This window comes from Perna viridis, chromosome 4 (assembly GCF_037379345.1).
Source record: "Perna viridis isolate PV_CMFRI_1.1 ecotype Kerala chromosome 4, ASM3737934v1, whole genome shotgun sequence".
Lineage (NCBI taxonomy): Eukaryota > Metazoa > Mollusca > Bivalvia > Mytilida > Mytilidae > Perna > Perna viridis.
Genome location: NC_142448.1, coordinates 18,908,028 through 18,934,983, shown reverse-complemented (window position 1 = coordinate 18,934,983; position 26,956 = coordinate 18,908,028). Strand labels below are relative to the sequence as shown.

Sequence of the window (26,956 nt, the reverse complement as noted above, 5' to 3'; positions counted from 1 at the left end):
TATCGATTAACAAAAAATGATTTGAATAATCATGAAAAAATAGGACTAGATAATTTCAAGTATAAGAGGTAAACTGGAACAACAGTCAAATTAAAAAAAAGTTTAGACTGCTCAATTCCAACGTTCTGTTCGCCCTTCTCTATGGATGTGAAACATGGAAGGTGACCAAAATCGACGAAATCTTTGTTGATACTCTCCTGACTTCCCTGCATAAGATTCTGAGGAAAGTTCTGGAGATCTACTGGTCACAAAAATTTACAAACGAAGAGGTAAGGACAAGAGCGTGATTTTCTTCGACATTTAGTAACTGAAAATCAACGCAAGTTACATATTTAGAACAATATAAACTCCAATGTTTAACACCTATTTCATATCGAGGCGAAAAACTCACTTTAGTAGGCGAAACGACCCGAGACGAAACAAACAAGTCTACTTCTACCATCGGACAATAGAACCAGAAATAAACATCCATACCATTATGAACAAATTCATACAAAGAAAGACGCTGATAAATTTTCATATTATCCATATATATAACATCATTCAGTGGAACATGTTACCAACACCTTCAGTTCTCTGTACTACAGTAGACAGTTTTAAAGAGTAGATCACCACATCTGCTCTTTCACAAATTTTCTAAACAGCAAGACATGTACATCGTTAAAAAAAAAAACTATCAAAATCACTTTTGATTGAAAAAAAAAAAATTTTTTTCTGTATATAATATTTTTCATAATTTATAGTAAAGTTCTTTTTTAATTTATGCAGTAGTCACGCATGCAAACGTCACGTAATAGTCAGTTGAATGATGGAGTGCGAAAATATGATAGATAGATAGATAGAAACGACCCAAAGCGAACAGGAATGTAGGAGAATCGACTTGGTACCATAACATGAACGTTATATTTAGAACAATGGATTAAACACTTGAATCGTCGGCTCCAGTTAATTATTTGGTTGATTTTTCTCCGGACCTGTACTTTAAAAGTTGAACAATGTGTCCCTAGTTTTTTTGCAGAACAACTTATTTTATTTTACCCACTTGGAGTAACTGTAGCCTCTTTTATCCACATTTATTTTCGTATACAAGCACAGCCCAGTGCGTCAAGATGGCGGCTAACATACGACAACAACTGTCACAACTAGCTTCTCTGTCACATGGTGGGGGCTCACACAAAGATGTCACTGAAAAGTATAACAATCTTATATGTTTTTAAGTGAAATACAACGTAACAAGAGGATACTAGTGTGCTATTTTTAGTTTATTGATTGTTATTCTCTGTAAGAATCGGGCTATGGCTGAAACCCCCCCCCCCAAAAAAAAGCCAAACATACAAACAAACACACAAGTCTTCACAGGGGGCTTGCTCCCACTATCAAATATGCACCCCCACTAGCATATAACCTTGCTCCCACTATCAAATATGCACTCCACTACCATATAACCTATAATATGGGGGTAGGCATTTCCTAAATCATCGAGCACCGTGAGCTTTACTATATATGTACCGTCTGGGAGTCTCATAAAAACAATAATGGACATTACAAAGAGGGGGAGGTGACCCAGAAGTGAATTTTTGCTTCGCAAGTGCAATATTTTTATTTATATTTAACCAGCAAGCAAAATCAATATTTCTATTTGAAAATATGTCTTGTTAATTGATAGGGGAGGTTTTTTTTTCAATAAATGAATAACTTGAACAATTTTTTCCCCAAAATTCAACCCCATACCCCCTTTCCCCTCACTTTTAAAATGGTCAAAAACTTTATAGCACTTCGCAATGCTTTACATTTTTTATCTCTAGCAACATCCATTTTAGTTTTGGCCTGTCAGATCAATCTGTACAGGTACCAGAAATATTACAGTTCTCCATGGATGGTAGTAATATTTTACACATATCATGTGACGTAAACAAAATTCAGACGACAGCTGCAAATTCCAAACAAGAAAATGATTGCCTTTCCTATCTTAGAAAAGCTATGCTTCGATTTTGATAAAATAATTGGAGTTATATTTTTTTCCGAGGTGGGTTAGGTTCTTGACAACAGCAACAGTTGAACAGCGGAGATACACCTACGTACATTCACATGGTTTTTCCCCGAAGTTTTTATAAACATAACATTCACTTCTTTAAATGAGTAAAACAAATTAGAAAAGACTTGAAAACTATCAGAAAAGATGAATCTATTGTTACTGAAACGTAATGTTAACCATATTTTTTTTATTTGTTTGACTGAAGGAAATGATGAATTTTCTCCATAAGGACAGTCACTTTTTGTTACTTCTGGGACATTACTTTTTTTTCGTTAGTATATTGGGGAACTTGAAGGGAAATTTAGAATGTACACATAATAACGGTAGAGCTCACAATGCTTCACGGCGCTAACTACAAGTGTGATCCTAGATTTGGGGTTACCTCACTTCAACTCAATAATTTTTTTTCAAATAAAATCAAATGTATCACTTGACAAATGATGAATCTAATGAATGAACACAGGTATTACCATCAAACACTTCTAATTAAATCAAGACAATGATTTGAATATTCAGGTCCTTTCATGAAATGTTATTCAAATTTTTGTCTGTAATGCAGTAATGGCATTCATTTCTTTTTTAAGTGTCAATAATTTGATGTTTAAACTACATATAAATGTACATGTATGCATCTGTGTTTTTGCTAGGATTTGAAAATAGAGGGCACTTTAATGCATAGCAAGTTTTTTTGTCAACCAGAAAAAAGGACATTGATCTTAGTTTTTTTAAGAATTACGTTTGCATAGAGTCATAAATATCTTCCTTCATTTTTTGGTTTCTTGTATGTTTGTATTCTTATTGCATACCTGCTAACTTCTGAAAATGAAGGTGAGACAGTGTGTGAATGGACAGTGTTGTGTCATATTTTGTAAACTGAATAAGTTTTACTGCATTAATATATACTGTGAGGTGAAATATTGCATGACTTGTAACAAATACATTGTATTCAATATTGCTCCAATTAAATTTCATAATCATATTTGAATAAGAGGAATATTATTTCCTGTAACTATTGCAATCACAACTTTTGGAAAATGTCTTGGACTGCTAAAGATATAGAAAATTGTTAAAATATTGAAATTTTAAGGGAGGTAACTGACATTTTGAAAGAGTAATCAATGGAACCAAGACTCTAACGGAAATCAAAAGAATGTAACCCACGGACTAAGACAAGAGGTTGAAAAAAGACGTGTGCAACATGCAATTGTTTGCACCCGTGGTTCTATAAAACTTAGACATATCAAATTGAAAATATTTGTGAAAATAATTTTGCAGTAGAAATTAATTATTAACCAACGATTGGCTGTCCATTAAATGGTGATAGAGATTCATTATCTGCTTGTCAATCATCATCCAATAACCCTGATCGGCTGATTGACAGTGATTTTGTTACCCCTTTATTGCAGCCCAATATTGGCTGTTTCCCCTGGAGACTTTTCCTAAAATATTGAAAAATATTTTTCCCAAAGGGAGGAAAATTCCCAATTGCAAAGCATAATTTTTTTAAAACCAGATGAAGAAGCCAGTGAAATGTTCCTCGAGACAAGATTTCTCGGCCCGGTTCTTGTTCACTTCTGGGGAATGTTTTAATCTCAGCAAATCGTAACCTAAAGAATGTTGGGAGTACATATTTGTTAGATCGGCATCAGTTTTCAGTTCCGTATCAGCATGCAACACATTTCTATCCCCTGTACCATATATCCCCCTTCTTGTGAATATGTCTCACAAATCGAAGTATTACATGAAACTCTAACAAAACAGGATGCCAAAGGCTTCCTCAAAATTGGAACCTCAGTGACGGATCCAGAGTTTTAGGTAAGGGGGACCCCAAAAAATTTGTTAACAGGATCACCGATGAGGATCATGGAGTGATCCAAATTTGCAGGGGGGTTTGGGGACATGCCCCCGCATGAAAATTTGAAATATTAAACCTTAAATCCAGCATTCTGAGGGTATCTTGAACAATTTTTACAAATTGCTATTTTCTAAGGTGGGCCCCCAGGACCCCCAGGATCTGCCATTGAACCTTGTTTAAAAAAAATGTGTGTACTATTATGCCATGCTTATACCATCATCCACAGCAGTAGCTGGAAAAAGCTTCTCCCTGATGTCAAACCTTATAACAGCTAAGAGAAATAGACTAACAGAGAGAAAGTTGGAGTCTGTGATAAGGATTTGTCATCGTAATAAATTCCTGTCTGAACAAGATTTGGACAATCTTGTTCAGTTCTAAGGACACAAAGACAAAAAACTAAAGCTGTAGACTTTAATACATTCTTGTGACCTTCTATAATTGACAATGTATTTCTCTGTGATGGTCTTCATTGAAAATATTTTCCGAATGTGTTGAAAATATGGCAAAAATTACCCAAAAATAAAGGGTTGGAGCTGCTTTTAAAACAAGGAACAAAATCACTGATTGATCACCAATAATTACCTGAGGTTTACCTGTAGGTTAAATACAACAGGATATAATTATTGAAGGTGACACTTCTTAATTGGCTTGGGGTAATTATTAACAAAAGTGTAATCTTCAAGGGACATTCTGATAATAGCACTGAGGGGGTACTCAATAGGAGCAGAGGGATGTAATAGGGGCAGGGCACGGCACCCCTCCATTTTGCCTTAGCTAGGACACTGTGCATTGAAAATCACTTTCTTGTAAATTTTATCTCTCTTTTCTGTATCCTCTTACACTTTTTAAAGATGAACGAATTGTCAATATGTCTTCAAAAGACCATTAACTATGTATCCAAATTGTCTAATTTGTGTGTTGTTTTTTTTTTTAGTATGATTCATTATTTTTCAAATTTGCCTGATTCTCAAAGATTCAAGCAACTTTTTTGATGTATTTTTATGAACTATATCGTACCCTTTACAAACTTATTAGGAATTACATTGCCTGTCTTTCTGTCTCTCCATTTAATATTTTATAATTCTTACTGCAAATATTTTGACTTATCCAAGCATTTTTATTCTGGTCAAGATTTTATCCTGTGTCAAACATTTAATCACAGTCCTTACCACTGGATCAGAAAGCCTCCTTCAAAAAGGAACCACAGTTACTGGACTGCATATAACATAACAGGTGCAATAGGGTGCCAGTTCTCTGTACTGTGTGTTTTGGTGCTCATTGCTATTTCATACCCACAAAAATGAATTTGTCTGTGTACATATATGTGTACATGCATACACTTATATCCCATCATCATTTAGAATAGAATAAAATGCAATCCTATAAGCCTTCCTATCTTTTCTAAAACTCCATTTAATGCCTATCAGAAAACTATTGTTCATATTAAAAGATTTTTCTATCTAAAAATGTAATGTCAATGTCACTCTTGGTATTGTTATACACTCTTTAGTGGAAAAATAAAAAAAAAAAATACAATTTTTAAAATATCAGGTTTTCAATGTATGTAAAATCTAAAACCTTCCAGTCTGGAATTTGGAAAACCCCTTGTGTTTCTTCTTCTATTCTTATTTCTTATATTAGGGTCTTTGATCTACTTCTGGCTATATTTTTTTTATTTTGTCTGACTATAGACATATTATTAAGAAGAATTTGTAATTTGGCTGTATTATCTAGTTTTTCATACTTTGATAGTTGGATTGTTAAGCTCATTTTGCCTTATCTCAACCACTTCACCAAGCATGTCTCACTCAGTCTGTTCTCACGTTTTGCAGTTTCTCACACTGTTACATGAAATGTTGTAGATTTTCTTCCGCTTTCCTGGAAAAAAAGGCATGTAGGATCTGCTTCATGATAATATAGCTAAATACGTTTTAATTGGAGTATATATGTTCCAGTCACTATTTGTAGGGATCCTATTTATGTTCTGTGTTGGTTGTATTTTGTGCTTCAGTATTGGATGGAATTTTCCTTTGCTGAGATTTTTTTTGCTAAGGAATTTTAGACCATTGTATAACTCTGCCAAACTCACTATTCTTGTTCTCTAGTGGGTCATTATTTTTGCCTTGATAATTGTGATCCATATTGATGTTTTAATGGAGTAATCCATGTAAGTATATGCCTCATTGAGGTCGTACTGTCTGAGTATTTTGTTTACCACGACGAACCAACTGTTACTATCACTACTATGTACTGTTTGCTGCCTTCTTTTGAAGAAGGTTAGCACTGTAGTATGGATTTGTGCTTCTATTGGGAAAATTCTAGAATACAGGATCTGGGCATCTTATAGGTAATGATATGATTTGTTTCAATGTCCTCTTTTGGAATAACTTTAACTGCTCTTTGAGGCTGGTGTGTACCGGTAAATAGCTCCATACCATATAGTAAGACTGGTAGTATGTAGTTCTTGAATATATGTAGGAGTTATTCTTGGTCATGGCCATTTTAACTATGGAATCCACATCCCAACAGACTGTATGCACTCCTCCTGGCTTTAGTGATGTATTCCTCCACATAAATTTGTATATTTGTTTTTAGGGAAGTGGTCTTAATGATCTCCAAATGTGTAGCTTTTTCTTCATTTGGCATTGTTATATTCTCTAATTGCAGATCTTTCTTGGTTGTCTCTGCATATATATTATTGCCTTCGGTTGTAATTTGTATACTTCAAGGTTTGCAAAGTCCAATGTAATATTCACCAAGATTTGTGCAGCAATAGGATTTTCACTTAGCAATGCCATGTCACATGGGCATCCAGTGTTATTGATGTTGATATTGCCAATATTCATTCCAAAATTGGTATTTTGAAAGCGATCCAGTAATGGGTTGATATAAAGTTTGTACAAGTCGGTGCATAGTATTCCACCTTGGTGGACTCCCATGTTAATTTTGAATGGATCCCATTTGATACAGCTTTCTGTGTTGAGATGCAGGTTCTTTATAATTGTCCAGGATGGTATACTCTTCTGAAGAGGTAGGAGTGAACAACTTTATCAAAGGCGGCTTTAGCATCCAGTAGCACAAGATATTTTTTTCCTGTTTATTGGTCAAGGTACTGTAGGCTTCTTTGACTGGTAGTGGAGCATTCATTGGAGATGCACCTTTTGTGAATCCTCATTGTGTTGGGTTTTGTACTTGATGTATCAGTGACTGTATCCTGTCTGTAATGATAGCTTTCAGTATATTACTGATGACTAGAAGTACTGCAGTAATTCCATGGTAATTGATGGCATCATTTATATCGCCCTTGTTCTTAAATATTGGTGACAATAATTCTTTTAGATTTTCCTTTATTTCTCCCTTTGCTAGTATATTATTGATAATTTTGGTTAGAGTGATGTTCAACTTTTGTCCTCCATATATAATGTACTGAATAGTGACGTTATTGTTATGGTGATTTTCTTTGTTTTTTTTTGTGGTAATTGTTATGTTGATCTTGGTTACAGGTCGTATTAATTCTTTACTCAATAGTTGTTTTCTAATTCAACTTGCCGGTAGTATGTACTGTAAAGTACTTTTATTTTTGGAGACCAATTTTTTGTGGTTTAGAAAAAAGTTATTGGTTAGCAGATTCTTGAATTTGGGGATCAGACAACTTTATCAAATAATTGGGAAATTTCCTTTTCCTTAGGAACCAAATTTCATGGTTTACCAAACCATGAAAACCACAAAAACTGGTACCCCACGATCAATATTACTTTCACAGTAGTTCTTTTTGGGCATCCTCATTAAATGTTGATAGATGAGTGAAATGTTCTTTGAATCCTGATGTCACGTCATCTTGTCCCATATATATTTTGCCATTTACATTGATCTATTGAATGGAGCTGCACAAGTTTATGAAACATTTCCATTTTGTTGGATCTTACCTCCATTATACATTCTTGCTTTCCTTGTTTCTTCCTAAGTAGCAGTGGCTTCAATGAATCATTTGGTTGCCGTTATCTCTCCATGACTTTACGTTATTCTTTGAGTGCATTCTTAATGTCTATACTCCAAACTTTAAGCTTTGGCTTTGATTTATATTTAGCTTTATTCTTGGAACAGTTTTGTGCTGCAGTATCTTGTTAAGTTCCTTAATGACTTAAGTTGGAGCGGTTAAGTACTCGTCTATTGTTTTTGATATCTCTTCTGCTTGTTCTTCAACAGTGACCATAATGCTATACAAGTCTCTGTTTACCTTCTCCCATTTCACTTCTGAGGATTGTATCTACTGATAGACATCTGTTCTGCGGTGTTTCCATTCCATTAGCATTGTTATTTGGTAGTGATGTAGGCATTTGTACTACATCACATTATTGATTTTCCTCTCAATGTCATGTATTTTAGGAAGTAATGCATAAAGTAGTCAGTTTCTTAGCACTCTTGACAAATGTGTTTTCTATATTTTCATAAACCATATTTTATCTTATTATGGAAGACAATTGTGTTCTGACAAAATATTTAACAGTGATGCAGGTCCAGACAAGTTACGGGTCTTGATTATTTTGAAAAGTGTGTTATTACATTTATTTTCCCCTTTGATGGGTTAGCAGCTATATATGTGTAACATTATTTCTTGTATTGTTGAAATCAGTACTTTCATACTTTGATACTGTCGTGACAATTATCTTCCTTGTACTTCTGCCCATGCGGATGCCAAAATCCCTTCTTCAATAATAAACGTGGAACACGTGTCGTTCTGTACATGTCACTTAATTGTTGGTCCCTGAACACCTCACAGAACTGTTGCAATATGGTTCAGCATTTTTGTACAAAAGATAATTACGTATATTAAAGTAATTTCTCTTTAATGTAATATCTTTTGTTTTGTTGTCATTATCTTGATATCACTGAACTGACTAATACAAATGCTGATTTTGTTCATTAAAACTTATGCTTTGTTCTTTTTTCAATAATATTTTGTTGGTGATTTCTGTTAACAAAATTTGTTTCTAATTCCAGATACAAAGGAATTTTAGAGGAAATACTTAAATCTCAAGGAGCAAATCTTGTGCAAGGTTTACAGGCATTTGTCGAAGCTTGTAAGTAGAATCTGTACAAATATTTATACAGAGGAAGGAAGTGCATAGTAGTATATTCACTTGATTTCTGCTAGAATCTTGGTTCCTATGATTACTCTTAAACATGTTAAATACAGGCATAAATTATATAGTTCAAGTTACTCATTTGCTTTTGTTACTTTGTATGTATGATTTTAGTTACTTCATGTTCTTTGTTGTGTATGTCTTTTTCCATGTCTGGTCTTTGTCCCTGGATTGCATTCTTTTGATTACCGCTATAACCTTGGTTCCCTTAATTACTCTTGTATAGAACTGTCAAAGTAATCACACAAATTTTTTTATGCAATTCCTTAAAATGAATATAAAAATACATTTGTACATTTGTCTGTATTCTTTCAATTATTAACTCCGTCTTCGTCTTGTAACCATGTATTTTTATGTTCACTCTGTTCAGTGCTCACAGTAGGCCACTGATTTGTGAATAAAGTATTTGTATCCTTATATCCATGTATAAATTATTGAAGAATTGTAACAAGTTTTCAGATTGGTTGGTTCTCTTTGAGCAAACCAGGTTGTTTTGTATAACCTGGTTTGGTACTATGATGTCATTAAGGCATTAAGGTGATTGGTCCGTACTCCACAATTTAAATAGTCACAAAAATCAGTTATTAATATTTTGACTGTCACCTATAAGAAATTGATATGTAAGGACTTTAATAATTTAAAATCTGTGTTTTGTAAAATGAATTTTACACTTTATCTTCAAATAAATCGTTACTTTTGGTTTGACTCTTACATGAATTGTTCAAAAAAAGTTCTGTTATTAATAAAAGTACACATTCAACTTAACAGTATTGCAATGTAATGTTTTCTATTGATTCAAATCTAAAAAATAAAATCACCCGTGATTTCAATTTCTAAGTTGTATTATTAATTTAGGGGCAAACACCCTTTATTTTTAATCATTTATTTTGTGTTGCTAAATAACTGTACTGGTATGTACATGTAATGCAGGTATTTATTTTGTGTTATTTTTTTCAGTGGTCAATGAAAATGTTAGTCTAGTCATATCCAGACAGTTACTCTCAGATTTTTGTTCACATTTGACAAAACTTCCAGATGCTTTAGCAAAAGATGTGGCACATTTTACCTTGGATAAAGTTCATACCCGTGTTATATCATTTGAGGAACAAGTAAGTATAATGTATTGTTCTACGATAATAGGTTTACTCTTGCAATGTATTTGGTTCTGCCCTGTCACACTACAACCTCTTACTTATGAATTCTGTCTCTCAAACTTTACACATTGCCATACTTGTAGAGCGATACTTAAGATCTTACAATACAGTTTATTCACTCTCACATATATATATGAAAATTTAAGGAAATTGTTTTGCCTACTTCATGAAAAAATCCAGTTTCACCAAGAGTCCTAAACTTTCTTCATGATTAAAAATAGTTCAAAAAAATAAATAAGTAAAGAAAATATGTATTTTATTGCAAAATAAACTTGGTGACTGGCATAAATTATAGATAAAAATTTACTTGTAGGTTGGTGCAATACGACAGCATTTAGCAAATATTTATGAAAGAGAACAAAAATGGCGAGAAGCTGCAAATGTATTAGTAGGGATACCCTTAGAAACAGGTCAAAGGTCAGTAAATCTGAAAATTATTTCAATGATAGGGGTATTAAATCATTCTGAAATCCCAAAATCCTGATTGTCTCAAATCTTCTGATGATCAAGATGAATTTATGGATGAAATGTGATGGATATAACATTCAGATCTGTAGATTTGTGTATACTTCATTTCGTGACCAGCTGAGCAAAATAATGAAAATCCATGATAATGTTTAACTTTTGAGTCAAGGATATCCAACCTTTTCAGTGGTTTACTTAGCAAATAGAAAAAAAAGTGTGTAGAAATAGAACAGATAGTCAAATGTTCTTATGTAAAGTTGTGCTAACAGAATGAATGTCTTAATTTCCAAATGAAGGGCTCATGGAAGATTTCTTAGAAGTTGAATCTACAGATAATCTTAATTCTGGATAGGTGATTGCAAGTTCTTACCATTAATCCCTTATTTATTTTTTTTAGACAGTATCCAGCAGATTACAAACTTCAGACATATTTGAAGATTGCCAGGTTATATTTAGAGGATGAGGATCCCATACAGGCAGAGGCTTATATCAACAGAGCATCACTGCTACAGGCCGATTCAAAAAATGAAGAATTACAAATCCATTATAAGGTATACAATTCTACTATGTTATACAGAAACTGAAATGCATAAAATCTTGTTCAAAGTCATGTTTTGAACAAGTTTTACAAATTTCATGCAAATGTCTATTGGAGGTCATTGGACCAAACATTTTAACTTCAAATGAATGGAAAGTGATTTAGTGCAGAGATATCTTATGCAAATAATTGAAAGATGTGATTTGCTGTCATACCATGAAGTGGAATTGACTGACACTAATGATATCATGCTTATCTATAATTATAAAAATTGTAAAAATAACTTATATTAGCATTATAACTTTGAGTGATAGTGAAATTTTAATGTTTTTTTGGTTTTTGATCCTTCTGATAAAATTAAGATCTAGTCTTCATATCAACTCAGGGACTCATTTTTGGCCTTGAAAGATATTTAGTAATAAATTTACATTTATGGAATTTATTTCTTGCAGTAATGTTCTGAAAGGATAAAATGTGTTAAGTATTTTCATTTTAACACTCTTATAAGTCAAATTGTCCATCCTTCATTAATGTTTTACCATTTACATACAGGAAGTGAAGTGCATTGATTTTAACGTAGTCAAATTGGCGGGAAAATTCAAATTGATAAAAATGTCAAGTTTTTGAAAGTCTTGTGTTAAGGAAATTATTTTCTTAGCTGATATTGGTTTTATTTTAGTATAATTGTTATGTAAGATAAATACTCTGTTAATATAGTGTTTGAACGTAAATGCATATTAACTTTTTGATAGATTTAAAATTGGGGAAAAAGGTGAAATGGAACAAAATATATTAATGTTTCGGAAGTTGGATCAGTAGTAGATTGACTTTAAGTTTATACATATTAAAAAGGACAGTTCTTAATAGTATTTAAAATGCTATAATTGTTACAATTTTATTTAACATCATATAATCTTTGAAATTTTGTTCATTCTACAGTTTTCACACAAATCAAAAACTGCCTGTGCTATCAGCACTTTGATTGAAGTATGAATTGTAATCATATTTTATTTAATATTTCAGTGCTGTTACAACAAGATTTGACCTTTTTTTGACAATAATTTGTCAACAAGATGTTTACAGTTGTCAAAATACGCTCTTAAATAGAAAAATACTAAAATGTCCCATTTTCCTTTTTAAAAGGTGCATTACAAACAGCTTTTCTCAATTCATTGTCAGATGGAGTTTCAGATGTTTATAAAAAAATGTAAGTGTAACAATAATACACAAACTAAAACAAAACAATAAAAAATAAATATAATATATTTATTTTTAACACATCAAGTATAATTTGAAGTCATAGCTTTTTTTTTTATTTTCCCTAGAACCAGTACATTATATAAATCAATATTTGAAAATATCAACATTAAAATTAAATTTTAGGCATGTTATGCTAGAGTGCTGGATTACAGAAGAAAGTTTATAGAAGCTGCACAGAGATACAATGAACTGTCATATAAAACTGTGATAGCAGAGGCAGAGAGAATGACAGCACTGAAAAATGCTTTGATATGTACAGTACTGGCTTCAGCAGGTATACTCTCATTCACTGTGAAGTGCTTGTAATGATTAATTTCTCTGGTTGGAATAATTGCTATACTTTCATTTATTTTTAGGGGTAAATTAAAAATCCCATGATGGATGTTAAGTCAGATAAAATTAATCTGATCTTCAACAACAAATTTTTTAATTGTCATAAAGGTAGAAGTCCTATTTACCATGAAGTGCATTTTATGATCAATTTCTCTTGTAGGAATAACTGCTATACTTTCATTTATTATATTATGAGTTTTAAGGGTGAGTTAAAAATCCCTGGATGGATCTTAAGGTGGATGAAATTAATCAGATCTTCAACTAAACTGTAAACAAAATATGAACCTTACTTCTGCCAGCTTCCAGGAGGTTTCACATTCTACCCTTACCTGTATTTGGAAGAACCTACCACTTTTTAAGACCTCATTTGTCCTGGGAATTCACAATGAAACTTTGAAATATGGTTTTAACATTTGGATTAATGGAAACATTAAAAGTGGTTATATTTGGGTTTATGATCTAAAATGAAGGCTCAGTAATATTTCACTTGAGCATATTTTTTTATACCCCTGCTGTTCAAGTTGTCAGTATATAATGGATTCCATGTTATTCATCACACTCAAGATCTCTACATTATAACTAAAGAACTGCTCATTCAACTCTTATACACAGTGTTCTTGATCATGAAAAAGTTCAATTATAATGTATTGCATTTACTTTTAAAATTTTAAATATATACATATTTAGTTATTTTTTTATTTGTCATTTTATTTAAAGTTATTGTTTTTAATAGTACTTTATTTTAAACCATGCATTAGTTTCTGTTGTCAAACCTTTTAACCCTTCTTATGCCACATTTCATAACTGATTTTGATCAAATTTTATTCAAAGTTTACTGCCATGAATCTCTCATCAAGTTTGGAAATAAATAATGACTGACTGATATTGTGGTAGTTATCTCTTTTGGAAATTGAAATTCTCCTAAATGTGCTATGTTAACACTCACACCTTTATTTCCCAGTAGATTTGGATAAAAAGTCACTGCTATGATGATGAGTTACTTTTCTTGGGAATTTAAAATTTCTTCAAAAAAATTTCCAATTGTTTCCTGTCAAAATTAAGATAAAATTATACCGAAGGTTTCTGGACATGGTCAAGTGCGGGACATGCAACATTATTGCTTATTCTTAAAATAATTCAAAAGCAAAAAAATGTGAAAAAAAAAATGAGTGAAAACCTGACAAGTATCACAAAAAATATTGTTTTCTCACTGAAGATGCACATTATTTCATTAAATTGGTTCGGTAAACATAGCAGTAAGATGGTTCCATAAATTTGCCAAATTGATGCCTTCTTTAGAGACGTAGTATTTTCAACTGTCTACTTAATTAAATCTTTTAATTCTAATATCTGCTTTCACAATTGATGATGATAATAACACTTTATTTCAACTAGAAACAATATTTGTGTGATAGTATTTGAACATTTCATTTATACATTTTAGGTCAACAAAGGTCAAGAATGTTAGCAACATTATTCAAAGATGAAAGATGCCAACAACTTCCAGCTTACAACATACTTGAAAAAATGTAAAATTTTAAGTTAATCTATTCATGGGGCCCAGTGAGATTATGTCATCACTTTGCATCCATCTTATTTTGTCATTGTCTGTCGAAATTTATTTCTTAAATATTCTTCTCCCCTTAAACCATTTATTAGATTGTATCCACTTACTCCAAGCTATTATCAAAAAGAATAAGAAATTGCATTGAACTTGTTAGAGGAATCCTTATTAGAGTTATTGTCTTTGAAATGTGAATTTTTTTCAGTTGATAGCATATATCTTGAAGGAGTAATCAAGAGAACCAAGGTTATAGCGGTAATCAAAAGAATGTAATCCAGGGACAAAGACCAGACATGGAAAATAGACATACATAACAAAGAACATAAAGTAACTAAAATCATACATACAAAGTAACAAAAGCAAATGAGCAACTCAGACTCCACTAAAAACTGGGAGCATGGGCCAGGTGCACCGGTAGGGTAAGCGTCCTCTGCTTTTCTAGAAACACCCACCGAGTTGCTCATAAAAAGTCAAGTCCGGGGTAGACAAACAAGGAAAGGAAAACTATGACTAGTTGAATAAGTCAGTTTTCATGGTGCAGATGGATACACCATAATGATCCACGAGTTCATGATGACGACCATAAAACTTCTGTAGTGATGACTTCAATCTTGTAGCAACATAACCCTGTTCCAGAAGCCTATTTGTTAGAGTTCTAGTGCGATACAAAGAGTCTGCGTAGTTTAGGCAAGCTCTGGCATAACGTATGAGTTGTGATATGAACACTCCGTACGCAGGTGCCGAAGAGATGTTGCCACAGATGGAAAGGAAAGTTGACAATTCTGAATGAGAAGTCATCATGTTTGTCGTAAAATTTGGTCAAGAGTTTTCCTTTACCATCAATTTCTAAGTGTAGGTCAAGATATGTGGCTGACTTCACAGTGTCTGTAGTATCCTTTATCTCAAGTTCTTTTGGGTAGATGCGATGTATCAAATCCCTGAAATTAGGATTGTTTAAAGATAATACGTCATCTATATAGCAGAAACTGAGATTGAAAGATCTAGCCAAAAATATTCTTTCTTTCTGATCAGATCAGCTATAAAGTCAGCCTCATAAGAGTGAAGGAATAGGTCAGCAAGTAAAGGAGCACAATTTGTTCCCATTGGAATGCAGACCTTTTGTTGAAAAACACGTCCACCACACTGGACAAATATGTTGTTGATTAAAAATTCCAGCATTCTGTAAACATCTTCCTCTGTATATTTGGAAGATGATTGGGAATTATTTCTTACAAAGTTTGAGGAATCTTTACCAAGAACTATATATTTGTATCTAGGTGTACCATCTTTTTTGGAAAAACAACGATGTATAATGTTTTTAAGTCGGGATTTTAACTGAGTATGGGGAATAGGAGTATACAATTTTGAAAAATCATAGGTTTTAATGCTATTATATTCAGATAATAGTCTTGAACTGAATGTCTCCAAAAGATCTTTCGAATTTTTCGGGATCCACATTGAATTTATACCACTACGGGAGTTACAAATGTTGTGGTAGGACTGCAGGCCCTCTTTGACAGTTGTGAGTATAGAAGTTAAAAGTTTTGAAAGAGGTTTGGTGGTACATTTTGCAGATCCAGCTATGAAACGTTGTTTGTATAGATTCTTGTGGAGTTTAGAAATCCAGTACATAGACAGTAAATCACAATCATCGTCCTTGGTAGGGAGACCAAAAGAGGATAGCACAGATTTATGGTTTTCCACAATCTCTTCTTTGGAGAGAGTGGTAGCAGTATAGGTCTTATCACTGCTATTATTTTTTACGTCTACCTCTGATAATAAACATTGGATGTAAAACATTTTGCAGACAAAAACAATGTTGTTTTGGCTTTGTCTGCTGGTACGACAACATATTTGTCATGTATAGTAGACAATGTTTTTGCTACATCAGGGTCTTTGAAAACTGATAATAGTAATAGGCAGAAAGAAACTTGATCCTTATTATAAATCCTACAAATACACTATGGGACCAAGTTGTAGGAGGATTCCTTTTTAGACTATCATAAAAATAATCTTTCAATTGATGAAGTGATCTGTATTATAAAGCCTACAAAAATGTCAAAATCTCTAATGTTATTAAGGTGGGACTCTGTAAATGAAAAATGATGTAATGAATTTTCTTCTGCTTGATCAATGATATGGCATGCAAATTTCTCTTTTTTGGTGGTGAGTGATTAAGGCTCCTTAGAGCCTCTATTTTATTTTTTTTTGTTGTGGTCTTCTTCCATTGACACTACAAAAACAGAAATTAAGTTTCAGTTATGCCTAAAAAGTCAGAAAGCAGTTTAATGTTAAAGTTATACTCGTATTTTAAAAAGTATTTTTTTTGTATATTGAGTTACACAGAGTATAACTACTTATCGCTGATGGCCATATTGAAGTCTTAGTGATCCTTTCTTTTGTCATACTGTTTTGTTGTTCATTTGTTCTTATCTTTTAAATTTGTTCTTTCTACTTTGATTACAGGTATTTAGACAGAATTATACGACAAACAGATCTACAAGAATTTTCCGCATTACTAGAGCCGCATCAAAAAGCAGTTACTGCTGATGGTAGGTTATTTTTCTCATGTGACATTTTTCAAAACTTTACCATCATAGGACAGTTAAACTAAAGAATTTGATTCATCATAGTTAATATTTACAGCCTTGTCTTGAACAAAAGAGCTTGGTTTTTTATTGACCCTTCAAGACTGAGAAGACAAAAAAATTGTAGCATAAACAATTGATCTGCTGTTACTGCATTAATAATTTTATTATGTTCCTACAAACATAGCTTTAGTAGTATATAGGAGTCTACTTATCTGTCTGCCTGTCAACACATCTTGTAAGTGCGACTCTCTATGAAACTTTTTAACCAAACAGAAAATGAGGCAAAATAATTTTTGTTCAGTCCTTGCAAAGAGAGAAAATTTACAATTTCACATTTTTTAAGGACAACTCCTTCTAAACCCTGTAATGGATTTTGATTGAAAATTAAGTGTATTACTTGTCAACATTGTATAAACACATTCCTTTTAAACCTTTGAATTAATTTTAGGAAGGATGTATGTAGATTTGTATGAATGAAAATTAATGCCTGATGTCTGTTAAGGGAGATAATTCCTTTTGAGAGTTTTACATGTTAAAATCTGTAAACTCTTTAACTGGTTTATGAATTTTAATTGTATGAAGGTTTGGCATCATTTGTGGATATGCATGATTGAATGAATGAATGAATGTATGAATGAAGATAATTAACCTCAGGTGAGTGCAAGGAGAGATTAATCTCCTGAGAGTTGAATATAAAGGCAGCATGCTCACAGTGTTTCTTGTTGTCATTTTGCATTTTACATCTTTTTGAATTTACAGGGTCAACAATATTAAACAGAGCAGTAACTGAACATAACCTCTTGTCTGCAAGCAAACTCTACAATAATATCTCTTTTGAGGAACTAGGCTCATTACTAGAAATTCCACCTGCAAAGGTAAATATTATAAAGAGTCTTGAAAGATCACATAAATAAAAAAAGTTTAAATACAAATGAACTCCCTACAGTAAATTAAATCTATAATTTCACACTTTCCGAATGGACCAATTCAGAAATTCAAGTTCTGTTCTCGTAAACAATGTTACCTTGTCACTGCGTACTCGAAAAATATGTCTCGACCAATCTGGAATGTCATGAATAATAGCAGTCCCAGAATTTCATACAGTTTCTGAATTGGTCCATTAAAGATAAATGAAAATACAGTTATTGGAAAGAATAAAATAAAATATGAACATTTTAGTAGTATATGTATGCACACCCTCCACTTCTAGAATTACACCACTACACCAAAGTAGTACTTGGCAGACATGACAAAGGTTATTGGTTGAGATTATTTACACCAGGCTGGTTGTTTTTATATGATTTGTTAGCTCTTCATTTTAAATTTCAGGCAGAGAAGATAGCATCCCAAATGATAACAGAAAACAGAATGAATGGTTGCATAGACCAGATTGACTCTATTGTACATTTTGAAGGTGATAATCTTTTGTTATTTAATTCTAATTGATAATTAATTCATGTTTCGGGAATTAATAGTATACAATTTAATAATCCCTTTGCTTTTCTTGAATAGTATTAATGTTCATTGATTAATAACGGTCTACAATATGCCACATCATGAATGCCAGAGCCAATCAAGTACAGGTACTTAATGATCACAAATGTTTTAAAAATTTTATGTCGTAGTATCAGGTATCCTGTGTACTGTTGGCTTATTTGAGCTCTAATTACCTTGTTGGTGATGATTTTTTTTAAGAAACCTTAGTTTTATGCAATTTAATTAAGAGGTTGGATAATATTTCTTATTCAGGATTGTAGGTGAAAAAACTGATGCTCAGATATTCTCGGTCTTTTATTTTTTACTTAATCATGATAAAAATGATTGCTGAGAAAATATTAGCAATTTTCAATGTATGAGAGGCCACGAGTATGGGTTAGTACTAAATATTGCACCTGCAGACTAAATACTGTCCCATATAATTTGATTTTTTGAAAGTTTTTAATCAGCCGGTTTGGAAAATTCTTTCCTAATCTCTGCAATAATGCACCCTTTGTCAGTTGTCACCTAATCCCAATTAGTTCCCTTACTTTAAAGTGTAGATACTATTGCCCTCTATAATGTAATTTATATTATTACTTTAGCTCGTGAACCACTACCTGCCTGGGATAAACAGATACAAAGTTTGTGCTTTCAAGTCAATCAAATCATAGAAAAAATAGACCAATCTAACCCTGAATGGATGGTTAAAATGATGGATAGTGAAATGGTACAAGGTTAATATTCTGTGATGAGGAAATGAGGACAGATTTATAATTTGAACAAGTGGAAAGAGGATATTGTAAGGACATTATAGGCCCAAGTTATAGATTTTGACTTGCAGTACTTTACAAATGAAAAGTCACTAGTAAGTGCTATTGAATCATGAAAATAAAGAAGTAAATACTTGTAGTTCAGTACTTTATGGAATTATTGCTAGGGAATAAGTATTGTCAGATATTTTTATGATTACAAGAAATGTAGTAATATCTAAGGTCTCACTAACCACTTCTAATGTTTCCATTACTTTACATGTTAAAAAAGTAATTTTCAAAGTCTCACTGTGAATTCCAAGGACAAATGACATCTTAAAGTTGCATACTGTTGCGAAGCTTGGAAAATAAGACTTCCAAAATCATTATGCTAATGGTACGATGATTGTAGAAATTCTTCACAAAATTTACTTGAATAAAACTGAAAATCCACATTTTTACCTGTTCTGCTAACTGACAGCATGAAGACAAATTATTCACACATGTAAACAATATTCATACACTTCTGTAGTTAATTACATATATGATTTTAAAGTACACATTCTCAGCTTTATTTTGACTACTTTTAATCATAATACACACAAATAATGCACTTACAATGCATATGTTTAGGTTCAGTGTGTTTTTGGTACTACATAGGGGGGTGGCCATTTGACCCGGAAGTGGTTAGTGAGACCTAATTTCATATACAATCTATATAAATATTATTTCAAAAGCACAACACCCAAATGAAAAACTTAACTGATGATGTGGTCTGTAACTGATGAGAAAGTAGTGGATGGATGTTTTGACATGCATGAATCACGTCCTGTCAGATTTTTAAAAAGACATCTACTTAGTAGCAGTAAAAGCTTGGATGGGATTTATCTTTGCAGAAATTTGTCAAGAAGGAAACATTGTAAATATATTACTGAAGAACTCCATTTAAATATATTTCATTATTTCTTTCATTCTATTTGATAGTTGAACTGATAAAAATCTAATGAAGCCTCCAAAAGTTGGTTCCTTTTATAGGACTCATAAATTAATAATTTGTGATACATCTACATGATTGGTACAATGTGTTAAAATAAATGAAGTCTTTATATTCACACTGGTCATTGTATGACATCAAGCAAACATCACATGTGAATACAATGTTGTATGATATTATTTCAAACTTAGGAGTGACATTCAGTCTCACATATGTCTATAGTCATTCAAACTGATGTAAAATGCAGATGATAAGGTAGTCACTGACATATATCTACTCAAAATAAAAATCAATTGTTGAATGTGTCAACTAACAGTTGGTACAGTTGATGCAGGTTTTACTGACATGGCAGGGAATATAGTAGTAGGTCCTGTTGGTCTGGTTGGGAAGGTGAAGTTAGGTCTGTGTGTTGTAATAGTTGGATTGTCCTCTGGTAGAACATGGAATACAAAGGCATCTGTTGTAATACACTGGAAAATTATAACTGCCCCAACCAAAAATATGTACCAAAACTTCTCAGGTCCCTGGAAAGATATAAGATAACACAGTTCTTATAGATGCAGTAAAATTTTGGTGAATTAAGTCTGTTTATTGGAGCCTTGATAAAGTATTTGTTAGTGTTAAAATTAAAGTAAACTTATATGATTTTAATGATTTTGTGTATGAAATATTGAAAAAATTGTTACATTTTTTTTTAAATATTTTTAATGTTGGTAGAAAAAGGATTTAAACATGACATACCAGATCTCCAGTTCTGTACCACCAGTTCTGTAAAAAAAAAGAATATTTGTGCTGTTTTCTCAGGATAATCTTGTACAGATATTTCAATACCTACCTCGTATATAACTAGGTGCTCAAATAAAATCTTGCAAGTGCACAGTTATGTTGATATTTGTCCTGAATTTACCACCTTTTAATATATGTAGTTTCTTGCGGTGCATTTGAGCATACTCCTTATATATTCTTTCATGCAGTTTAGTTGATAAATATATGCAACATTATGGCTATCGATTGTGTCCTTCCACTTCCGTGGGGATATATATTGCTTTTTTTCCTGTCTGGTTGTTTATCTTCCGGTCTGCCCCATTTTATATAATAGTGATATCGGCAGTCTGTCATCACAACTCTCTCTAAAACTGCTTTACCCAATCTAATGTAACTTTGTAGGTTGCACAGTTTCATTGATTGACAAGTGTTGCTTTGTTACTGAAGCTCATTTTTAATATTACCCCAAAAAATTTTTCATTACGGTGTGTACATTTCGTGGAATGGGGAAACATATTTTTAAGGTAAAAAAAAAACACTTTAATTGTTCACTGTCAATTGAAAATTTCTTTTTTAAAATATGCTACATTAATGAATACTTACAACCACACTGCCCACGAAAAAACTTACTACAATATAAAACAGATGAATAAAATTTGAAGTTTCATTAATGGTGGTAGGGGCGGATCGAAGAAGTTTTGTGGTAGACTGTAAAAAAAAACGAGTTTTAATGCATTATTTTTTTTAATTCCAAAAGGGCACGCTCATCTTTGGATCCGCGCGTGTACCAACTGCATGTTGTATAACCTGAAACGATCAATTTCGGCTTTTAATTCCATTTGTTTCGTCAACGTTTTTAGTCTTTGAAGAAATATAAATCCGAAAAGAAGGAAAACAAATACACTCCTCATGCATAATTTCAGTGTGCCATATGCCTTAGGTGGGCTTATTTAAGCTTTTTAAACTTTTCATAATTTCATATTCATCATTTTCTCGTCACTACAAATGCAAAAGTCACCATCAAACTTCAGTTACTATCCACGTCCAGTTTCCGAAATGTGTATAGACTGAGAGCCTATTCACATATCGGAAACTGAACGTGGAGAGAGCCTATACAGATATCGGAAACTGGACGTGGATAGTTACTGCAGTTTGATGGCATCTTTTGCATTTGTAGTGACCCATGTTGTATAGTAAGGGGGAAAAACAAATAATACATGAAAAATTTTGTCAGATAGAAAAAAAGGAGGAGTTGCACCCATAGGCTCATATAGGGACCTGTCCTCACGTACCCGTGCGCGTGATATGGTAACATGGAACGTGGTCAGTATTTTTATTTATCAAAATGAAAACCCAATCCGCGCCACTGCTCGTTTTTAAGCAGGAAATGTAAACATGCGGTTACAAACCATATCAAGCTGTTACTTTCTCGATCTTGTATCCTCTTTTTGCGATGTGTATTATTTAACAAGCGCATATAGTCAGTAAAAATATTCGAATCCAGCGTTAGGAAAAACTCCGTAAAACAATAATTTATAGAAGTCTGAACTTATTAATCAAATTGGTTTACTAAAACTATGCGGAAATTTGAAAACTTACTAACTGTGTTGGCCACCATCAGGTAGTAAGTTTCATTACCTTGCCCTTGGACCAGACATAGCACTATAGAAATCTGAAAGTCAAATTATATCATAATCATAATCGAAGTTATCCGAACTTTGCATTCCTCTTGTTTATAAATCTTTTTTCGATTAAAATTGAGTTAGGGTAGTTGGGTAAGACGTCTGAAATGTTGGATAGATATCCATTGCCAAATATTGCGCAGTTTATTTTTTAGTTGAAATCTGATACACCATGTAAACTATAAAAGTATTTTAAGTCAATTACATTACTCTTGACTTATTTGTTTAATATTAAGAACCGAGAATACAACTGTTTTTCTTCGCGTTAGACAATTAAGGTTTTCCCCTACATGGTGTTGAAGAGAAGATAAACCTATCAATCACTGGACGTAATCATGACTGGGGTTATTTTTTTTTTCAGTAAAGCATTCCATTTTGATTCGTTTCTTGGGTATGCACTTTTCTCTAAATACTTACAATGACCATGACTAATGCCAAACAGTTAAAGAACCGCAACAGCAAAATCTGAAAGACGATGTTATAATTAAAGTAGGCATCAACAGGCAACAATAAACCATCAATTTTGTATAGTTGAAACATGACACCATTTCGTGCATCGGTCATGTTTTGTTGTATATTCAGACCTACATCTTAGGCGCGATGGACGGGTTTGCTAAAAAAACATTATCTGTAACCAATCCTCATCTGTAAAAGGTTAATTTTTGGTTGACAAGATGTAATAATGGTGTTGTATGATTTTTATATACGGTGCTACACTTGATTTGTATCGATATAATTATAAACCTCGAACTTATATTACTACCTACAAGTCATTTTTATCTAAATTTATTTACAATTTTTTAACTTCCTCTTTTTGGTAACTTTCTAAATCAAATTTTGATGACAACACTTATTTTAGCTATTTTAACTTACTATATTCGGTGATACTTCATGATAGATTGCACTTGCATCTAACGTAGCAACACCTGACTTATCCGACATTGTTAATTATGTTGTTTCATGTGACCAGTTATCTGATATCAGATCCGGAAATAAAAGGTATGAAAAGGTATGTCCGAGAAGGCTCCGCTCTCAAAGTCTACGGACTTAACTTCAAATCCACAAGAAAATGCTCTCTATTATGGAAATAACCAGTCTCCTACGTCGGTAAGTGAAATAGACAGATACTTTACAGAAAAATAACTTTATTATCACTCTGTTTACCTTGAAGTTTAAACGTATACCAGTTGAATATTAATTTATCAGTTTCTCGTTATAATATGTAAACAAAACCTTGTCAATAGTCGGAGTAAAACTTCTGTCATGTATAGATAGGTTTACAACCCTGGTGCTTTTATGTTTTTATTTGTGCTGTGACAGCTTTTTTCAGTGTGACATTTCAGAAATTCATGACAGATCACAATCAATAGGAAAGTTCAAACACAATTTACTTCATTACATATAAAAGAAAAAAAAATCCACACAAAAACAAGCTTTAAGACAGCTACTGAAAAGAAATTGTAAATCATAAATATGCCTCTTTCCTAAGTATTGTGTGTGTGGTTTTTTTTTCAGCGACGGTTCCAGTTACTGTTTGGTGCATTAGTAGTTATTATGGTTTGTGTAAGTTGTCAGTTGTATGAACAATAGTCTTCGGTTTCTTGATTCAACAAAATAAAATATCATGCATAACAATATATATTTTGTGTTCTTTTTGGTATAACCGGTATATTTTCTCCGTAAACGGATACCTAATGCAGGTATGTTTGCCACATAGCCTGCATTGATAAAATTCTGTTCATGTAAATGGTTAATAATACGGCTTTATTTGATAAGAAATTATTTTGGTTTGCTACATGTAATAAAATGAAACAACATTCTCATGTAGGTAACAATTGGTCTAAGTATTGCCAGAGGCATAGAGTATGGAGCTAACTATTTCATGCTTGGGATAAGCCTAGTTGGCTTTGTAGCTATAGAAGTTATCTTGGTAAGTACCACATAGTTCGTGTTTTTTTTTCATTTATAAATGTGGTGATGCAATACAAATTAAGCCATCTCAAACAGCAAGAAAAAAAAGATGTTTAAAATAAAACTCTTAAAAACTATCAGGTTTATATAGTTTTTGAAGAAAAAAAACAATATTTTAGTGTGTTTTGAATACTACATTTTTTGGAAGTCTCCCATTACTCTCATCTCAAAGCTTTACTGTACCCCTGTGTGAGAATTTCCGTTTTATACAATTATGACAGCTTAGTGCATGCGATATCATGTTTTATGGACCACTTACAAGAAATATGGAGCGAGGCCATGACGTCAGCTGTGCAATATCACTTGGGATCAAAACGTCAATCGTGCAATATCACAAAATAATACATTGTTTAATTACGAAATGTTATAATTTTCATAATATGTTGGAAATTTGAAAAATTTTAGTTACATAGTGGGGGGAAGGCCTCGCAACTACTAGTATGAAAACACGAGCTGAACGGGACTTTCCGTTTACAAGTTTCGGAAAATGATTACGTAACCATTTATTTGAGAACTGTACATAAGCAGTGACTATATCAATAGCTTTATTAGTGTAATTTGCGGTTTTCAACCATTTATCTTTTGCAGATTTTGTTTATAAGAAAGGGAGAGTTACCATCGGAAAAGGCATGGTTTTTGTACTGTGTTGGAGGCTGTGTTATACTTGAATCTATATTTACTGACATTTTACTTTCACAATGAATAATGAAACTGTTTCCTCGATACATGTGACTTTAACTCAGAGCCTCTTTGAACTGATAAATACTGAAATATCCGAACGTTGTAAATATCTGTTTTATGTTGATATTTAACTTAATTTAGATTTTTGTTAATATTTAACTTAAGATAACTATGTTGTTGTGTTCAGTTTTATCTCTAGCCATAAGGAACTTAACATGCCCGTTCCATATCTGTCAGTGAAAAACTTAAGTCTAACATTACATTTTTCAATAACAAACAAACAAAAACTTAGAATACATTGCAGTTATTTATTGCAAACAAATCTACACAAGCATCTAACTTCATACAACATTTAGACAACTGCAGTTGTAAGTACGAAGTTAAGATATCAAGATATGTGGAAATGGTTGGATTAGTCTGCGAAGACATGTACATGTATATACAAATATGAATGTGAAAGCTTTATTTCAATTCGGTTAATTAACAACACATTACATAAACTCTATCTGATGATCGAACTCTTTTATCAAATGCAAGTTATGCAAACATACAAGCCACTTATAAGAACACATACACAAATAAAAATAAACAGCAAAGCATGACAGACTCCTAAATATGCTTTATAAAAGCAAAACATAAAACACAAAAGCAGTTAAAGCAGAAATAATAATAAAACATTTGATAGTAGTGTATCCTACATCACTGAATGGAATTTTATGTAACATTCACGGAATTTTTATGAGATATATGTGCTCCTTCTACAGAAGATACTGATCCAAATCAATTCAGAGCCAGTTTCAATATAGACTTCGACATTAATGGTTAAAGGGTACCCACACCAGAAGAAACCGATGTAGCAAAAAGATTGTCTACTATACATGACAGAAAAGTTGTCGTTCCAGCAGACAAAGCCCAAAACAACATTGTTTTGTCTGCAAAACGTATTACATCCAATGTTTATTATCAGAGGTAGACGTAGAAAATAATAGCAGTGATAAGACCTATACTGCGACTACACTCTCAAAAGAAGAGATAGTGGATAACCATAAATCTGTGTTATCCTCTTTTGGTTTCTCTACCAAAGATGATGATTGTGATTTACCGTCTATGTACTGGATTTCTAAACTCCACAAGAATCTATACAAACAACGTTTCATAGCTGGATCTGCAAAATGTACCACCAAACCTCTTTCAAAACTTTTAACTTCTATACTCACAACTGTCAAAGAGGGCCTGCAGTCCTACCACAACATTTGTTACTCCCGTAGTGGTATTAATTCAATGTACAATCCTGAAAAAATTCAAAAGATCTTTTGGAGACCCTCAGTTCAAGATTATTATCAGAACATAATACCAATAAAACCTATGATTTTTCAACACTGTATACTTCTATTCCTCATACTCAGTTAAAAGTCCCGACTCAAAAACATTATACATCGTTGTTTCGCAAAAAAAAAAAAAAAAAAATCCCCATACTTTGTAAGAAATAATTCCAAATCGTCTTCCAAATATACAATACAGAGGAAGATGTTTACAAAATGCTGGAATTTTTAATCGACAACATATTTGTCCAATATGGTGGACATGTTTTACAACAAACGGTCGGCATCCCAATGGGGACAAATTGTGCTCCTTTACTCACTGACCTATTCTTTCACTCTTATGGGGCTGATTTTATAGCTGATCTACATGTACC

General features: G+C 32.5%; 3 protein-coding genes across 4 annotated transcripts; 2 read left to right on the top strand and 1 right to left on the bottom strand.

The window, feature by feature from the left end:
* Positions 1–1,089: 1,089 nt before the first annotated feature.
* Positions 1,090–19,327, top strand: LOC148619186 (COP9 signalosome complex subunit 4-like). Its single transcript, XM_088578808.1, has 11 exons — positions 1,090–1,192; positions 8,892–8,971; positions 9,992–10,143; positions 10,502–10,605; positions 11,051–11,204; positions 12,575–12,725; positions 14,229–14,313; positions 16,815–16,900; positions 17,699–17,814; positions 18,269–18,353; positions 19,021–19,327. The coding sequence occupies exons 1-11, from the start codon at positions 1,110–1,112 to the stop codon at positions 19,155–19,157; spliced, it is 1,233 nt and encodes a 410-aa protein (XP_088434934.1). The 5' UTR covers positions 1,090–1,109; the 3' UTR covers positions 19,158–19,327.
* On the bottom strand, positions 19,323–23,620 carry LOC148619185 (uncharacterized). Its single transcript, XM_088578812.1, has 6 exons — positions 23,482–23,620; positions 23,026–23,073; positions 22,526–22,598; positions 21,530–21,555; positions 20,903–20,929; positions 19,323–20,685 (listed from the first exon to the last, which is right to left on the bottom strand). The coding sequence occupies exons 1-6, from the start codon at positions 23,548–23,550 to the stop codon at positions 20,467–20,469; spliced, it is 462 nt and encodes a 153-aa protein (XP_088434938.1). The 5' UTR covers positions 23,551–23,620; the 3' UTR covers positions 19,323–20,466.
* LOC148619184 (uncharacterized) lies at positions 23,573–25,432 on the top strand. 2 transcript variants are annotated; one of them, XM_088578816.1, is made up of 4 exons: positions 23,573–23,715; positions 24,124–24,171; positions 24,437–24,538; positions 25,168–25,432. In XM_088578816.1, exons 1-4 carry the CDS (start codon positions 23,620–23,622, stop codon positions 25,279–25,281), a joined length of 360 nt encoding a protein of 119 aa, XP_088434942.1. In that variant the 5' UTR covers positions 23,573–23,619; the 3' UTR covers positions 25,282–25,432. The 2 variants fall into 2 exon arrangements, with proteins under 2 accessions (XP_088434942.1, XP_088434943.1); XM_088578817.1 differs by lacking the exon at positions 24,124–24,171 and having other exon boundaries at positions 23,588–23,715.
* The last annotated feature ends 1,524 nt before the right edge of the window (positions 25,433–26,956 follow it).